The sequence below is a fragment of the Myxine glutinosa genome, chromosome 11 (assembly GCF_964187855.1).
Source record: "Myxine glutinosa chromosome 11, kmMyxGlut1.1, whole genome shotgun sequence".
Lineage (NCBI taxonomy): Eukaryota > Metazoa > Chordata > Myxini > Myxiniformes > Myxinidae > Myxine > Myxine glutinosa.
The window spans coordinates 35562818-35582134 of NC_136271.1; the positions used below are offsets into that span (position 1 = coordinate 35562818).

Here is a 19317-nt window from a genome sequence, read left to right on the forward strand (position 1 = left end):
TACCAGGCTCCGCCCTTGACGAGGAGCTGACAGCCAGCCCCTCTGGTAACCCCGTGGAGCGCCGAGCCGGTGTGAGGACGCATCCTCCCCCGCGCCGCCGCGCCGCCCCCATCTCCTCTGTTGTTGTAGTTATAGTTGTGGAAGAAGATGGAAGGAGGTATGGAAGATGGAAGGAGGTATGGGAAAGGTCCTAAACTCACTACTGATGCCATATAATCACATTCTGGTGCAACGAAGAGTCATAATTAATGGAAACGAGGCCTTAACTGACATAGACTAAGAATAACTAGGAAGATGTCCGAAAGTTGTCTACGTGTGGTGCGGTGGACCTGGGCACGACATTTAATGGGGGAATAAGGGGAAGGTCGGCTCTACTGATTGTTGTTTACAGACAATGGGACTAGGGAATGGGGGATTGGGGAAAGTTGGGGAGTATTGGAGAAATAGGGGAATATTTACAAGCGGATATGGAGGCCAAATTCCATATTCGCAACATTGCACCCTTCTCTACCCTCGGGGCGTCCCGACCCGATAAATTTTTACCTAGTTTAGTGTGGCACTCAGATGTAGTCCCTCTACTATTAACTCTACCCTGAGTGCGACAGTTTTACAGATGTTCACAAATGAGTAAATATGTCCCCCTGCGACGTTGCACCATTCTCCTCACAGAAACACACCCACAGGATAACCGAATCCGGAAAGAATTCGCAAACTAAACATACAGCCGGTAGGGAGCATTATTTACACGACTACGCTGCTATTTACACTACGATCCAGGACCTGTTTTTGGAGGAACACATGCAGATGTTATGCATAGAGAGAGCGCGCTTGCCAACATCGATACACCAACCCACGAGTGCTCTGTGGCCGACGGCCTTTAATAACGTGCAGAGCACCCTTCCCGAGCATCAAAAGCACCACCCCACCACCAATCGGTGCAGTCACCATTGTTCATTGGAATAAAAATAAATTCGACAACCCCTAACCCTGCAGGTGTCTCTTGCTCTTCTTGTGGTGCACTTGGTGTTAACTAAAAGTGGTTCACCTGTATGGCATAGGTGCCACGTTGACCCATAGGTCCATCCCCGGGTGGTGCTTGGCCGCAAACGAACTGCGGTCCATTGTGGGTGGCCACAAACATTGCGGTCCATATGGTGTATCGATCCCGGCAGCAAACAGCGAAAGTGCAGGCCCACAACTGCGCAGCCAGCACCTCTCTCTCCTCTCTCTCTACCCCAAAGCCAGATCCTCGGAGGTGGGAGACAAAAGAAGAAACAAGTGAGTAAGGTGGTAAGGGCGCAAAAGTGCACGCAATATAAGGTAACGCACACTGGGGGCACATGGGAACCAGGTGAGACAGGTACGTTCCTATCGTACGCCCCCCCCCACCAGGTAACCTACATGGCCCCTCCCTTACCCCTTACTGTATCCACACAACACAACACTACCCATAAACATCTACTTTACAAATCGACAAACATCCCTACTGTCTTCCCCGTTCCTCCCATAAACCAAATTCGTCTTCTCTCCCTCCTAACCAATCAAATTTGCCATTTTCAACTCTCATCAAAATTTGCCATCTCCAACTGCACATCAAAATTTGCCATTACCAATTCATCATCAGTCCCTCCTAAGGAGGGAGAGATGGAATCACCCCAATGTCTCATCCACGTCGTGATGCGTCTCACAAATCCACAGCAATCTCATTTCCTGCAACAAAACAAAGAAAACACAGGTGTGGAGTCATCATCATCACAGGTAAGTGGCGGCGTATGGTGCGACAGGTTCTTCAATCCTAACTATTTCCTAAATGACTTTAACAACTTTACACTACCCGGGGTCTTTCTCCGGCCAAACCATTGGCCCTCTTACACTATGGGTTCTAAAAACCAATTCCCATTGGCCAAACTGTGGTGCTCTTCAATTTGGGGTCTCACTCCCCCGATTCATCTCCCGGTGCCCTCGCACAATTTCTGGGCTGCGGCGTGTACCTCTCCCAGTGGGTCTACCCACCTGCACACCTCCACCACTGCAGTTGCCTCCGAGCTTACCTGCTCCTTTCCCTAACCTAACTACCTGGGGAAGGCCCTCTGGCACTCTCCCCACTCGGTGCCCTCTCTGGCACTGGGCTACCCGGGTCCATCCTCCGGATCCTCGGGCCCCATCCACAACTACCGGCTCCCAGAGCCCACCTGCGGCCTCACCTGGCCGACATCCTCACAGTGGTGGAGTGCCCAACCAACTACACACACTAACAGGCTACACGCCCAGCCATTTCCACAACACTAATGCACCCATTCACAACACCATTCTGCAACCGCACCACAAATGCCAATATCCATCCACAATTTACCTGTACCCTCTACCTAACACGTACACTACCCGCCCCGGGTACTCGTGAAAGGGGTCTACTCTTCCCCCATCCACACCTTCGCACCATGCACACCACTCCGTACCACTTACTCCAACTCTCTCCACACACCTGTATTTGCACACCTGTGCTCTCACACCTGGTGCCACCTGCACCCTTCTCTCCCCAAGCGCATTCGCGCTGATCCACACACTCACTACTCACACACTGCTCCACACACCTGTCCAGTTGCACACCTGTGCAATCACACCTGTTCCATTCTCACAAACACGGCATCATCTCAGCTAACTACTCCCTTCTGAAACTTGCGCTTCCCAGTCGTCCCTTTAAACTATTGCGCTCCCTCGTCATTATCATCCACACTAATCTACCTGCGTCCCTACTACAGGTATCAGTCACTAACTAAACTTAACGTCACCTAATGTCAATCCTCGCTAGATCCCTACACACCATATCCTAACCCACCCGGGCTAGTTTTCACTGCCATACACCCCATAAGCTATTGCTCCTTTGCCCCCCACCTGTGAGGGATGGTGGATTTGCCATCCCACCACATCGGGGGTCTCTCACTACCAATTTTGCACATCAAATTTCAACAAATTAAAAATTTGCCAATCACTGCCCATCATCTGCCAATCACTACTGCCAATCCCTTGCCAATCATCAAATTTTGTTTTTCTCTAATTTTGGGGCCAAAACACTAACCTCATCACCCAGTCTACTCACTAATACCTCTCGGTGCGCCAATCCCTGTCCAAAGCCCGGCTTCGTAAAGCCAAGCAATGGATGCTGGTTGTTTTGTGCCAGCGGCTGGATACATCCGGCATTCGGTGCAGGGAAGGAGGTTTACCCGGGCCGAGATCCCACGCACCATCTCGGCACGGAGCCATCCCATGGCTCGATCTCGGCCTGCCGGAATGCCTCACCAAAAAGTGGTCGCCATGACGACCCTTCCTATCCAACTGCCCGCTCCACCTAGTGGAGCACGGACGCGGCCGTTCAAAGCGAGGCCCAGCACGCACCGAGGGCCCGATTCGGCTATAAGTCGTTCTAAACTCTACCCCGTCTAACGTCGATGCTTCACCTGGACGCTTACACCCCGCAGCCCGTTCCTTGCTCACACATCCAGCCGTGCCCATGCTCCTCGTACCTTTCCTTACACACCCAGGCACACCCATTCCACTCACAGCCTTGGTCACACACCTGACCACCGAACACTTTGGCACACATTCGTTGCTCGCACACCTCACCAATACACCGCTTCGCACCCCCTCCTCGGTCACCTCCTCTGTGACAATCACAGGTGTGCTCTCATTCGCACACCCAACCACGTGCCTCACCACCAACTCCAGCGTGCATTCCCACTCACGCTCTACCATTCCAGGTGTGCATCCTTCCATCCCAGGTGTACATCCTCGCTCACCTGTCACAACCAGCTCACTCTCCTTGTCACTCTCACTACTCTCACCTCCATTCTTGACAGCGCACTCACCCTTACTCTTGACAGCGCACTCTTTCCTCGTGCACCTGTCCGTCACACACCTTTCTCGCGCACACTCTCCCGTTACACCCTCTGTAACACTCACCACAGGTGGACACTCTTCCTTACTTCTGACAGCGCACTCTTTCCTCATGCACCTGTCCGTCACACACCTTTCTCGCGCACACTCTCCCGTTACACCCTCTGTAACACTCACCACAGGTGGACACTCTTCCTTACTTCTGACAGCGCACTCTTTCCCCATGCACCTGTCCGTCACACACCTTTCTCGCGCACACTCTTGCGCACACTCTCCCGTCACACCCTCTGTAACACTCACCACACCGCGCTTCCATGTGCTCCCTCGCACACACGCTACGACCGACTCACTCTCGCCAGCACCCTCAATCCTTGGCACACACTTTTTCCTCACACACCCCAGAGTCGGACTTTCTCGCACACCTCCTTTTTCGCACACCAGACCTGTCGCACACTTCACCAACGGCCTCTCACGAACACCCGGGTCCATCTCGACCCCCAAGCTTCTTAAATCCCCTGGCGCATCATACGCACGACCATATTGGTCACCACTTACACCGGGTCCTCTTCCTCTTCGCTTCTCCTCCATCACCTGCGAATCCCTCATCCGGTTAATGAGCACATCATCACGATCCAAACACAGACTTTGGACCAATTCTTTTATCTCCTCTTTTATCTCTTTCTTATCCCCTCTCCGTCGCTTCTTAATTTCGCTCATCCCTTCTTCCACTTCTTCTAATTTGTGCTTCACCTCTTTTATTCCCCGGTACGTCTCCTCAAGCTCGTCCTCCAAGGCTACCTTGACCGTTTCCATGTGCGTCCTCACCTGCCGGTCCTTCGTCTCCATTACCTCTATCACCTCGTCCAACCTCGTTGTCAGTCCCTCACGTACCATCTGACATTCCCTCTTCGTCGCCACCAAGTCATCTTTTAGTTCTCCCTGTGTCGCTTTTAAACCTCCTAATACCGCAGTGTTCCTTTGAACCTGCTCCACTAACTCCGTTTGTCCCACCGTCAGCTGCTCCACCTCCTGCGTCAGGTCCTCTATGCCCCCTTGTAACTTTACAGTCCCCTTTCTCACCTCCTTCTCCATGTGCTCCTTACAGTGCCTCACCTCGCGCACTCCTCCGACCTCCTCACTCACTCCTCTTCTGATCTGCTCTCCCATCACTTGCATCTCCTGCCCAGATGCCATCCTCATCTGCTCCATTTCCTCCCTGTGAGCATCCAGTTTGGTTTCTACCCCCATTCTGACCCCCTCTATCTGCTGCTCCATTTGTTTAACTTCCCTTTCCGCTTGGTCCCTCATGTCCCTCAATTTGCCTTCCATACTGTTTTCTAACCCCTCTAACCCATTTTTCACTTTTTTTATCCCGTTGTCTAACCCCTCAAAATTATTGTCTAACTTCTCACCGGTACCCCTCGCTTCGTCCCTCATTACCCCCAATTGCTCACTCTGAGCCGTCGCTTCGTCCCTCATTACCCCCATTTGCTCACTCTGAGCCTCCATCCGGTTCCCCATTACCCCCAATTGGTTACTCTGCAGTTTGAGGGACGCCTGCATTTGCGCCATAAATTGCTCCATGAGGACCTGCATCTGGGCCATCCCTCCCACTTGTGCAGCGGGTGCGGCCGCCGTAGCTATGTGCGAGGCGCCATTTCGCGCGTCTGCTACCCCCGCTGTTTCGCTCTCCTCACGTGTCTCAATTTGGTCCTGGACCGACCCTGCTTCACTCTCCCCTACCGGACCCCAGCCGTCTTGATCCGCCATAGCGTGACTTTCAAAATTCGAGTTTCGTAACACAAATCCAAATTTTGCTGTTATAATTTCGTCGAGCGCAGTAACCGCGGGACCGCGCTCCGGATCGATTTTGTCGAGCGCAGTACGCGCTCCGAATCGATTTTCCCTCCCAAAATTTGGGCCTAACTAATTTAGTCCCGGGTCCGAATCTCACTCCTCGACACCAATTGTTACAGACACGACTTTGATGTTAAGATGGGCCGAGCGGAATGGCCGTCGTGTCCGCACAAATTACCCGATTGTACTCGAACGTTGACGAAGCCGCGCCACGCTGGCTCAATAAGGAAAAAGAAGACACACGGCTGGATTATAATGACAGACACCAATGTTTCGATTCTCAAGTATATTCGTACGGAAAGGTTAGATTACAGGGGCTAGAGGTATATCACAGGAAGACAGGCACTTAGACACACTCTTATATTGACCCCGGACAGACGACAGATAAACGGGACAACGGCTGACTCACACGGGGATTGATGGCAGGGAAAGGCAGGTATCGGTGGCTCCAGGTGCGCCTGGGCTCGGGGCAGAATCCACACGGTTCGGTCCGGTCCAAAGATGCGGGGAGGTCACAGCGCTCGGAGGTAACGTTCTTTCCCAGGCGGGTTCGCTTCCTCTCAGCGATCGCAGGCAACGTTCTTTCTCAGGCGGGGCGCATCTGACTCAGCGCTCGCAGGTACCTCTTTCTCCAGCTGGGGGCGCATCTCTCCTCACGTCCGCTAAGTCGCCACGTATATCCGGCGGGGAGTGACACGCCCTCGGCTCGTTAGCTCCGCCCCAGATGGAATCGGTCCGCCCTTCTGATTGGGTGCGGGGGGGGTTACCAGGCTCCGCCCTTGACGAGGAGCTGACAGCCAGCCCCTCTGGTAACCCCGTGGAGCGCCGAGCCGGTGTGAGGACGCATCCTCCCCCGCGCCGCCGCGCCGCCCCCATCTCCTCTGTTGTTGTAGTTATAGTTGTGGAAGAAGATGGAAGGAGGTATGGAAGATGGAAGGAGGTATGGGAAAGGTCCTAAACTCACTACTGATGCCATATAATCACATTCTGGTGCAACGAAGAGTCATAATTAATGGAAACGAGGCCTTAACTGACATAGACTAAGAATAACTAGGAAGATGTCCGAAAGTTGTCTACGTGTGGTGCGGTGGACCTGGGCACGACATTTAATGGGGGAATAAGGGGAAGGTCGGCTCTACTGATTGTTGTTTACAGACAATGGGACTAGGGAATGGGGGATTGGGGAAAGTTGGGGAGTATTGGAGAAATAGGGGAATATTTACAAGCGGATATGGAGGCCAAATTCCATATTCGCAACAATATATATATATATATATATATATATATATATATATAGTATATATATATATATATATATATATATATATATATATATATATATATATATATATATATATACAGTATATATATATATATATATACAGTATATATATATATATATACAGTGTATATATATATATATATATATATATATACAGTATATATATATATATATATACAGTATATATATATATATATATATACAGTATATATATATATTTATATATATATATATATACATTAGATCTGGATATTGGGGCATTGTAGAATTGGCCCCTGACGACTACTGTGGCTGCCATCTTACAAAATGGCTGCCAAGCAATATATGGTATAATGATCAGGAAGTGCTTAATTTAGACGTCGAAGATGGTTTCAATGGGGTAACCTGGCAATGGTGGGTCCTTGGTGATTATTATTAATCATTGCTAATCAGCCATTGTACTATATGGGATTATAAAATTGATATTTTGGTGACACACTGGTGCAGAAATGCCATTTTCTGTGATGAAGTAACCTTATCTTATTAATAACATACCGTACTATAAGACCATCAAGCCAGTCAGATGATCTGCCCTGATTACCATTAAGTGCATAATCAGGTGAGGAGTTTGAAAAATATCGAAGCAAAGAAAAATGTAACTATTTTATGCCTACATTTACTGTATATTAACCCATGTCTATACGTAGGCCTAAATCAAGAGCGGAAACTCTAAATCTAGGTGGAGATGACAATGTTCATCTCCCAGAAGAAAAAATATTAGTGTCATGGTTGATACAGAACAAAGTACAAAGTCCTTAAAGTAATTCGATAGATCAGTCAAACATGTCCAACAATGTCACTATGGTGTTGAATATCGAGTCACACACACAGGGCTGTGCATTCAAGTGCTGCCTTTCTGCACTTGCAGTGCTTCACACATCCCTTCGTATCAGCCCTGGGTCGCATCGGTAGTGTGTGGTCCAGTGTGGCTCGAACAGACTGTCACCCTTCTTGGTCCACCCCAAGCTGGTCTATGAAGTCATTGCCAAATCAACTTCCTCAAACTTAACTATGATAAATCTGAAATAATCATCATTGGCCCAAAAACGCTCACCAAATCCACCCATAACTTTGCCCTCAACATCGACGGTTTCCCAGTATCCACCTCCCCTCACATCCGGAATCTTGGCATCATCTTTGACCAAACCCTCTCCTTCGACAAATACACTAAACAGGTCACAAAGACAGCCTTCTTTCACCTGAAAAACATCGCCCGTCTCCGTCCATCCCTCTCCTCCACGGCTGCAGAAACCCTCATCCACGCCTTCATCACCTCCCGTCTGGACTACTGCAACAGCCTCCTCTATGGTTCACCCTCAATAATCACCAATAAACTCCAATACATTCAGAACTCCGCTGCCCGTCTACTCACCCATTCCCGGACCCGTGACCACATCACTCCCGTCCTTTACAAGCTTCACTGGCTCCCCATCCCTCAGAGAATCCAGTGCAAAATCCTCCTCTTGACCTACAAAGCCCTCCATAACCTGGCCCCATCCTACCTGGCTGACCTCCTCTCCAGACACACTCCCACCCGCAACCTCCGCTCTGCTGGTACCAACCTCATGACCCCCCCCCCCCCCCCCCCCTCATCCGGACCAAATTCAGATCCTGGGGGGACAGGGCCTTCTCCATCGCTGCTCCCACCCTCTGGAACTCACTACCTCACACCATCAGAGACTCCTCCTCACTCACCACATTCAAAACATCACTCAAGACCCACTTGTTCAACACTGCATTCAACATTTAACCCACAGCATTTAACCCCTGACTATCTCTTCTCCTTCTCCTTCCTTTTGCTTTGATTATTTACCTATTGATTTTTGTCTTTTTGCACTTGTTTTTTGTACTCTGTCAAAGCGTCTTTGGGCTTCTTGAAAAGCGCTATATAAAATAAATGTATTATTAACGCACAGGTTGTAAACCTGGTGCGTTATAGCGTTTGCCTGGGAATTTCGGGCGCTCAAAAGTGAAGCTAGTTTCTGTCACCCATTTCTGTCGCTCATTTCTGTCGCTCATTTCTGTCGCTCAGATGTGTAAACATGACGTCATCAAATCTATATTTATAGGATAGGTTATAGGAGATATATATGTTATAGGATAGGAATATAGGACCCAAATGACCCAGAGGACCCAAATGACCCAGAGGACCCAAATGACCCAGAGGACCCAAATGACCCAGAGGACCCAAATGACCCAGAGGACCCAAATGACCCAGAGGACCCAGAGGACCCAAATGACCCAGAGGACCCAAATGACCCAGAGGACCCAAATGACCCAGAGGACCCAAATGACCCAGAGGACCCAAATGACCCAGAGGACCCAAATGACCCAGAGGACCCAAATGACCCAGAGGACCCAAATGACCCAGAGGACCCAAATGACCCAGAGGACCCAAATGACCCAAATGACCCAGAGGACCCAAATGACCCAGAGGACCCAAATGACCCAGAGGACCCAGAGGACCCAAATGACCCAGAGGACCCAAATGACCCAGAGGACCCAAATGACCCAGAGGACCCAAATGACCCAGAGGACCCAAATGACCCAGAGGACCCAAATGACCCAGAGGACCCAAATGACCCAGAGGACCCAAATGACCCAGAGGACCCAAATGACCCAGAGGACCCAAATGACCCAGAGGACCCAAATGACCCAGAGGACCCAAATGACCCAAGGACCCAAATGACCCAAATGACCCAGAGACCCAAATGACCCAGAGGACCCAAAATGACCCAGAGGACCCAAATGACCCAGAGGACCCAAATGACCCAGAGGACCCAAATGACCCAGAGGACCCAAATGACCCAGAGGACCCAAATGACCCAGAGGACCCAGAGGACCCAAATGACCCAGAGGACCCAAATGACCCAGAGGACCCAAATGACCCAGAGGACCCAAATGACCCAGAGGACCCAAATGACCCAGAGGACCCAGAGGACCCAAATGACCCAGAGGACCCAAATGACCCAGAGGACCCAAATGACCCAGAGGACCCAAATGACCCAGAGGACCCAAATGACCCAGAGGACCCAAATGACCAGAGGACCCAAATGACCCAGAGGACCCAAATGACCCAGAGGACCCCAATGACCCAGAGGACCCAAATGACCCAGAGGACCCAAATGACCCAGAGGACCCAAATGACCCAGAGGACCCAAATGACCCAGAGGACCCAAATGACCCAGAGGACCCAGAGGACCCAGAGGACCCAGAGGACCCAGAGGACCCAGAGGACCCAGAGGACCCAAATGACCCAGAGGACCCAAATGACCCAGAGGACCCAAATGACCCAGAGGACCCAAATGACCCAAATGACCCAAATGACCCAGAGGACCCAAATGACCCAGAGGACCCAAATGACCCAGAGGACCCAAATGACCCAGAGGACCCAAATGACCCAGAGGACCCAAAGGTCCAATCTTGACCCGAGATGATAATTATGCTACATCATAATTTCCATGTGCCAACCTGGGCGGAATCCAAGTGGATTCACTTGTTATTATTACTGCAGTTTGCATGCACTGGTGGCCATTTTCTAAGATGGTTGCCAGTCACATTCAACAACGGAATTACCTTTTACTTGGAAAACCATAACCCATCTTGTGTGGGTTAATCTCTTGTAGCAAACAAACTTGGGGAAAGAGAGGCAAATGTGATTATGGTCATTTATTGTTAAGTTCACTTTTTGCTGTACATGGTGCTCCTTTCTTTAACAAGAATGACCGCACTGTGGTCACAACCCACGACAATATATGTATATATATATTTCACTTACTCTGTCCACTCAACTCCTCTTGATTAAACCTTACTAGTAATCTTTCTTCCACATATGGAACATATGGAATCTTCCACATTCTTCTTTTGGGGTCCCTCATCATTAGTAACGTGTGACCAAAACGAACCCAATGGAAATATGATGCACCAAACCAGGGCAGTGTATAATTGGCAAAGGCCTACAGTCCTGATGTCTTAGACCCACTAGAAACCAAGATGGTGGCCATATTATCTCGTCTGAATGCCATAATGGGTAGAGCCAAGCTACAAATGTGTGTGTGGTCTGGCAACTGTCTGACCAATGGGTGCACATTTAAAAAATGGACCCCCAACTATAACCACAACAACAACCATGCGGAGCACTTGTATATCTCTGAAACGTCGAAGGAAAAAAAAATGCAAATCTAAATTGTTGGCTGTTTACTTGGTTGGTCTGTTTGGCATTCCTATCCCCACCAAGGGGTTATGATACAGGGAACCCAGGTTCAAATCCCATGCATTGTATGTATTTGTCCATTGTTTACTAACATCTTCATAATTTGTATTAAAGTACACCTGTGTCTACCTACTGAATAATATATATGAATGATCGTTTTTTAAGGCCATTTTCCCCGCTAGAGCAGGGGTTAGCCTTGCGGGCCCAATGACAATCATGGTTCCCTGTTTGAGGCAATGTTTTTATGGCCGGATGCCCTTGCTGACGCCAACCCTTAGTCGCCTCTTACGATGCGCAGGGATACGGTGTACCTATTCTAAATCGAGGTACACACCGGGATCATTCATCCCAGCAAGCTGGTACTCAATTTGCCGACCTCGGAAGGATGACAGGCTGAGTCAACCCCCCTGGTGTTAATTTAGCGATCGACCGGGATTCGAACCCAGGATCCTAGGATCCCAAGCCGGCACCCTAACCGCTAAGCCAACACCAGGCTACCTACTGTGTCTACCTACTCATGTACTGTATTGTCCAGAATGTGATTTATGTCCAAACTTAGCCATATACAGGTATCAATGTAAATGAATCACAATAATAATATGAATGCAGCTTTTTCCTGCTTTTCTCATTCTCTTGCTCCGTTGTGCTTGTGGCTTCATCCGGCAGGCTGGATCAGCTTCAAGCTGAGTTTGAAATCCTACAGGAGTACCGAACTCGGCTGGAACCGTGTCCACCTGTTTGTTATGATATCTCACACTCAGTAGAAGACATACTGAGTATGGTTCAGGTCATGAAGGGCAGGGCCCTTTCTTATGCCAGCTCAAACAGTTCCTATACATCATTTGAGGGTGACGGTCTGCAAGTTCTCTCTGACCTTCTCTCCTGGCTGGAGAAAACTGAGGTGAGAAAAATTATCAAGTGTGGAGAATGTCTATAATAGTCTTTTTCATATGTATGTATATATATATATACAGTATATATATACAGTATATATATATATATATATATATATATATATATATATATATATATATATATATATATATATATATATATATATATATATATATATATATATATATATTGTTGTGGATATGAGAATGTTGTTTTTTTTTATTGTTGGGTAATGAATTGTTGTAAAATGTCACCCTCCTTCCTGCATTTGTTGTTGTATAAAGGTCAAAGGGCGTTCCCGTAGTTAATTCCATAAAACATACACGAAGGACACCATATATCCCTGTTCAGTAGTTATATCCTTATTATGTGTATTAGTGTAAGGCTGTGTCTTCCATTAATTTAAATACTCCATTGCACCAAGTGAAATAAGAGTAGATCCCCTTTCATTCCCATTCCCAAAGCCGCAATTGCCAACTGTTCCCTCCGCGACTCCATTCGCCACGAGGTAGGCTCGGAGAAGAAGGGGGAGGAGCTGCCGAATCCTGGGCGTGCCCGCCCATCGTCATCAAGGGTGGAGCCAGAGGGCCGTGCCGACCAATCAGGCCGAGGCGAGCTCACCGATGGGCGTGTTCTAGAGGCCGGTGGCTTGATTTGCCCGCGGCGTTATAAAGAGCGCGCGCGGAGGCCGTTTGAAGTCAAGTGCGCAAGGAGGGAAGAGAAGCGAGAAGGAAGCCGTTAACACAAGTGCGCGAGAGAAGCGCGTGGGAAGCCTTGAGAGAAGTGCACGACGTCACCCTGCTCACTCCCAGCCTGACGAGGCCCGGTTTGCTGTGCGCCCTGCAAAGCCTTCCAGCTTGTGGTCCGAGCTTTTTTTTTTTTTTTTTTTTTTTTTTTGTATACAAGGTCGAGGCTCGTGAAAGAGCGAACATTAATCACACAGAAAGACAAACCGACACATAAAACATATAACATAGGGAGCGGTAGACAAGATGGGGAGAGAGGGGGCAGGATACAAACAAACACAACAAATACAAATTACAAATACAAACACATACACAAACACAAACACAAACAAATACAAATACAAACACAACATTTGAGAGCAGTGACTGAGAGACATGGAGACATCGAGAGATCTGAGAGAGGGCGAGGGCTTGGGGTGGGGGGCGTGGGAAGGGGGCGGTGGGAGAGGTATAAAACATATGGACACTGCCAGGACTTCCAGGAAAGAAGTTGGAATTTCAAACAAGGTGGATCTGGGGTGAATTAGCGGGGGTAGAAAAGATCAAGGTTTTGGATGGGGGAAGATAAGAGATGGTGGTGAACAGCTGTTTTAAAGACCTGGAGGGAGGAGTGGGATTGAAGGGAGTGAGGGAGTTTGTTCCAGAGGCGGGAGAAAAGAGGAATGAAAGAGTGAAGGTGAGCAGAGAGCCGAGATTTCGGCAGTTTAACCATCAGAGGGTTGCTGGCAGATCTTTTAACCTTCCTCCCGGTCCAGCCAATCGTTCCTGCCTCCATTCCCCATTCGTGTGAGTCCATCTTTATTTGTTCTGTCCAGGGTATAAGTTAAGCCTGTTTAGATAAGCTAGAATTTCACTGTCACCTTTCCTCTTCTGTATTTTATTTTCTTATCCTTCCTTCTCCTTGGTTTCTTTGATTGTGTAAATAGTAAGAATAAATTTAGTAGCATTTCCAACCTTTTTGCTTTGGTGTTCTTCTTCTTCACATCCTTCGTTTTAGTCTTTTCCCCATTGAATATCTGTGGCGCGATTCGGCCAACGTTCAGGAATCGGGTTAGTCGGGGTAACTGTTCGGGCGCGGCGGCCATCCGCTTGGCAAACAACATCCTCGCCGCGGTCCCGTAACAATATATGTATGTATATATATATATATATATATATATATATATATATATATATATATATATATATATATATATATATATATATATATATATATATATGTATATACATATATATATATATATATATGTGTATATATATATATATATATGTATATATATATATATATATATATATATGTATATATATATATATATATATATATGTATATATATATATATATATGTATATATATATATATATATGTATATATATATATATATATATATATATGTATATATATATATATATATGTATATATATATATATATATGTATATATATATATATATATGTATATATATATATATATATGTATATATATATATATATATGTATATATATATATATATATATATATATATATATATTGTTATGGTTTTCCGCCGCCCTTCCTTTCCTTACCAAGGGGGGGATTAAGCCCCTTGTTCTTTCTGGGCTGGCGTAACCGAGACTTTAAACGCCTCGCCTCCGGGCAAACGCAAAGTAGGGTTTCGGGACCAAGTCTCGCACGTACCTAAATACCTGCGCCACCACGGAAGCGGGGAACCAAGCCTCGCATGAGTAGTCAGGTTCACTATGTCAATAAATTATATTTCGTTCAAAATCAATGGTAGATTAGCAAACCTATACATTTTTGGAAAGGTTATAGCATAAGGAAACTAAAAATCAATGTTTACATTTGGAGAGATACCTGTATGGCGGCCATTTTGGATTTTCAAAATGGCCACTGTAAAATACATATTTTGTTCTATTTCTGCCTCTAATTACCCTAAAAACTTTAAAAAATATACTAAACCTATATTTTCAGGGACAAGGAATCCAATGAAAGTATCAAATTAGTGCTATGGGGAATGGTAAGACACGAATCAAAGGTTTTGAATTGCAAAATACTGTCTTTATTTTCGTGATAAGTTGCATAATCAAATACATGTTATCATTTTGTACAGGCAGTTAATAACATCAAAATGTGTCACAATAATTCGTATCACCAAACATACACAGGCAGTCAGCAAAATCATATATACACATGCAGTCAGTATAACCTCACATCTACACAGGCAGTCAATGACAAAATATACACAGGCAGTCAGTCAATGGCATCAAACATACACGATTACAGAATATGCCATTTAGAGTTCGTCATCACTGTCCTGTGTGTCGTATCCGACAATATAGTCCGCATCGTTTTCACAGTCCGTTCCACACAAGCAAAGGTCGGTCAAATTGATTGGCAAATCGAATTGGTCGAATGGTCGATCGAATCGAATTTGATGAATCGAATCGAATCGAATCGATCGAATTGGTCGAATGGTCGAATGGTCGAATGGTCGATCGAAGCGATTGGTCGAATGGTCGCATGGTCGCATGGTCGAATGGAATTGGTCGATTGGTCGAATTGCTCGAATCGAATTGGTTGGAATTGGCAAATGTAAACATTGATTTTCAGATTTTCCATGTACTAACGTTTCCAAAAATGTATAGGTTTGCTAATCTACCATGATTTTGAACGAAAAAACATAGTGAACCTGACTAGAGCCACGTGTAAATTGAGTACACCGAGCGGATTGCGTACCACATGGTCCGTGCAGTTTTCGTTAATATTGGAACCCGATTAGAGCGGTTCTATTCGTACCACGCTTAGTCAATGATGGAAAACACAAGACGGTCGAATAAAAGGAATAACACAATTTAATTATTATTTACACTTATGTACAAGTCGGTAGAAAGCAGACACAGAGCAGAACTTAATCAGTCTTATTCTTAAATCCCCGACACGGGCCCGGTCACACTCACACAGGGGAATTGCAGGTAGGCTGGTGTCCACGCGCTGCCTTGGTCGTCCAGGAACGGCGGCCCGGCGTGCTCTCCACGGTCCCAGCACATCCCGCGAAGATGGCAAGCAGGTGGTGGAAAGGATCCTCGCAGCGCGTCTCTCGAACAAAAGGCAGCAGATGAGGCAGGGAGGAGGGAAGGAATGTAAGCGTCTCTCGGCGGCTTTCCACAGCGCGTCGTGTTACCAGCGCGCTATCACTCACATAACCCAATGCAATAGAGGCTCAGCCTCAAGCTCAACCGAGCGTCACTTTAATACGAGCGCTTATACTTGGTTCATGCGCGTCTTTCTCCGATCTCGTAACTCTCATCAATACGCACCTCTTCAATAGCTCATAACTCACCGCACTCAACTGCTCACCCCGAACTGCTCCTGGTGGGGGCTTTGCGCAACGGGTTATATGGACACGCCCTGAGCCCCCTCGAACGTTCCAACCACGCCCTGTGACGCATTGCCGCAGCCACTCCCTTTGAGCCCTGATTGGCGGCTTGCGCTTACCGTCAGCTTCTTCACCACCCTCATTCCGTCCCGACTCGACCCGCCAGGCCCGCCTCGTGTCAATTCGCACCAAAAAGCCAAAGGCAGCATAAGGAGGCAATGGAGGCATAAGGCAATGGAACAATGAAGGACCTACTCTCATTATTCTACTCAACGCAAGACTAACACAGGAAAAGGACTATTCTCACACATACTATGAAATAACTAAACTATCGCGAGGCTACGTGTTGTTTGTGTGACTAAACTATGAGGGGGAAATTTTACCTTTATTGTACAAAACTCAAAACCGCAACAATATATATGTTTATTTATTGATATATTTATTTATATTATTTCACAGACAGGATGGATGTACTTGGCGGTGACATCACGGCGATTGCTCATTAGGTTGGTGCACTAAATTACATATAGTAATATATATATATATATATATATATATATATATATATATATATATATATATATGTATATATATATATATATATATATATATATATATATATATATATATATATATATATATATATATATATATATATATATATGTGAAGAAGCAGCTCTTCGTTTGGAAAAGAAGTCCACAAATAGCCTGAAAAATGACGCAGCTTTTATTAAAACCAACTTATACAGATCCGGAGGAGACAGACATCTACAGCAAGAACCAGCTTCATGCCACGTCAAGCCTTCCTGGAAACACATTGATTCTCATTCACTTATATATGAATACGATTATCAGAAAATCTCCGAGAGAACAAAGCGACTGGCGAGAGTCCCTCCCACCGTTATCATTCGGGGGAGTCAGCCCTTCCTTATCATTCGGACCAAATGTTTCTCTGGGCTCCGAGAAAACAGAAATGTAACTCACAAAGAGAAGAGTGCATGCTTGGCCAAACAAACCCATATATTTTATGGGTTTGTTTACATGAGTAATTCCAAGCATGTTTATACAGAGTCATGCGTCGCTGTGATTAATACAAAATATATATGGTTAACGATAGGTTTTTATGTCTGCAATCTAAACATTCTACTAGCGTTGCGCAAAATCACGCGCATGTGGGCGTGGTTTTACGACCGGCCTTATCTAGCCTCGAAAAAAGCACACGTATACAATTGTCCAGCATGACCGAAGCGAGCCTTTCCTCATCCAAAACTAAAACGAAGCAAAAACCCTTTATTAACTTTATGAAAATAGCATTTTTAAACAACATTTAAATCATAACACATTAGCAACCAACGTCTATGACTGAACTTTAGGCAATAACAAATCTACAACTTGACATATATATGTATATATATATATATATATATATATATATATATATATATATATATATATATATATATATATACAGTATATAATATATACAAGGGCTACTCAATAAGTAACTTTAAAATGGTGATATAAATTCGAGAATGTAATGTGTGTAGTTGTAGACGACATATGTTATATCTATGGGTAAGAGTCATGTTTTGCCTGTTTTAGATCTGGCAACATTGAGCGTATTATGTCAGTAGAACAGTTCCAAGATTGTGGCTCCCTTAGAAGCATGCACCAGGGAGGAGCAATGTCCTGTCGTCCATTTCTTGGGAAGTGAGGGTGGAATCCTAGTGAAATCCATCGCAGAATGAAGATGCAACATGGTGACACATGTTTATCGCTGCAGCAGGTGTACGACTGGGACAGGAGGTTTAAAAGTGGAGTGTCCAGTTTGGCAGACGCTGCTCGCTCGGGCCGGCCTCACACAGCCGACGCATCAGAAAAGGTTGCAGGAGTTGAGCGTGTGCTAAGGGAAAACCGTCGCATTACGCTAGAATCAGTGGTTCCCAAACTTTTTGTACTCGCGACCCCTTTCTCAAAACCCCGAAACACACGCGACCCCCCTGCCTTCAGCCGTTTCAGTTTTACAAATTTTTCTGAGAAGGAAAAGGGAAGAAAGAGAAAACAATCATTAATTCATCAATTTTTACAAATTTTACTACAATATTCCTTGCACATTATAAAATTCGGGTAATTTTAGTTGGTTAGTCAAACCAAGCTCATCATTTTTTCTCACTGCCATCCATCATCACACAATCCATGATCGTCATCACTAATATATCATCATCTCTCCAACCTAGCTAGTGGGATGGTTGGGGTTGCATCTGAGCAGCGAGTCTTGGAATTCGTGGCGGGGTGTTTGTAAGAACCAATCTCATGTCATCCTTGACATCCAATCTGTTCCTGGTCTTCGTTTTGATGTGGACGAGGGTAGAAAATCCGGCCTCGCAGAGGTAGGTGGAGGCAAATGGAAGAAGAACATGTAAGGCCAGCATGCTGACTTTGGAATATGATTGATGCATAGTGCACCAGAATTGAGTCACCGATTTCTCCTGGAACAGGTCATGCGCCGGAGAGTCGTTCCGTAGATCCAATAATTCATCTTGGACTTCGTCGGGGAGGCTGGATACGTCAAGTGTAGCAGAGAAAGGGTTTCTTACCAGTGCCACCTCTTCTCCTGTGAGCTCAGGGAAGTATCGCTGGAATTCCTTTTCTAGGGACTCAAGGTGTCCGGTAATCTCATCCTTCAGGAACTGATCTAGTTTGCCCTCACTCATCCATCACTCCGCAGAGTTTTTCAAACATGGCGATGTTCCCAAGATTGACTTTCCGACGCCAGTTCTGCAGTTTGGATATGAAGGCCCGTAGATTGTCTTGAAATAGGAGAATGTGTGTTTCCCTTCCCTGAAATTTCAAATTCAGCTTGTTCAGCTGGTCGAAAATGTCCACCAAGTACGCAACCCGTTTATTCCACGTTTCATCATCAAAGTGAGCCAGAAGATCTCTCTTTTCTTGCACTTCCAGAAAGAACCTGATTTCGTCTTTCAGCTCGAAGACACGATTCACAACATTCCCTCGTGACAAC

General features: G+C 46.3%; 1 protein-coding gene across 1 annotated transcript in view; it reads left to right on the forward strand.

Annotated features, from left to right (window-relative positions):
* The window catches only part of LOC137436568 (uncharacterized), a 159179-nt gene that overhangs the window by 21574 nt on the left and 118288 nt on the right, over positions 1-19317 (forward strand). Inside the window, exon 3 of the mRNA XM_078786260.1 lies at positions 11949-12183. Within this exon, the coding sequence (XP_078642386.1) occupies positions 11949-12183 (235 nt within the window). The remainder of the gene's footprint in view (positions 1-11948; positions 12184-19317) is intronic.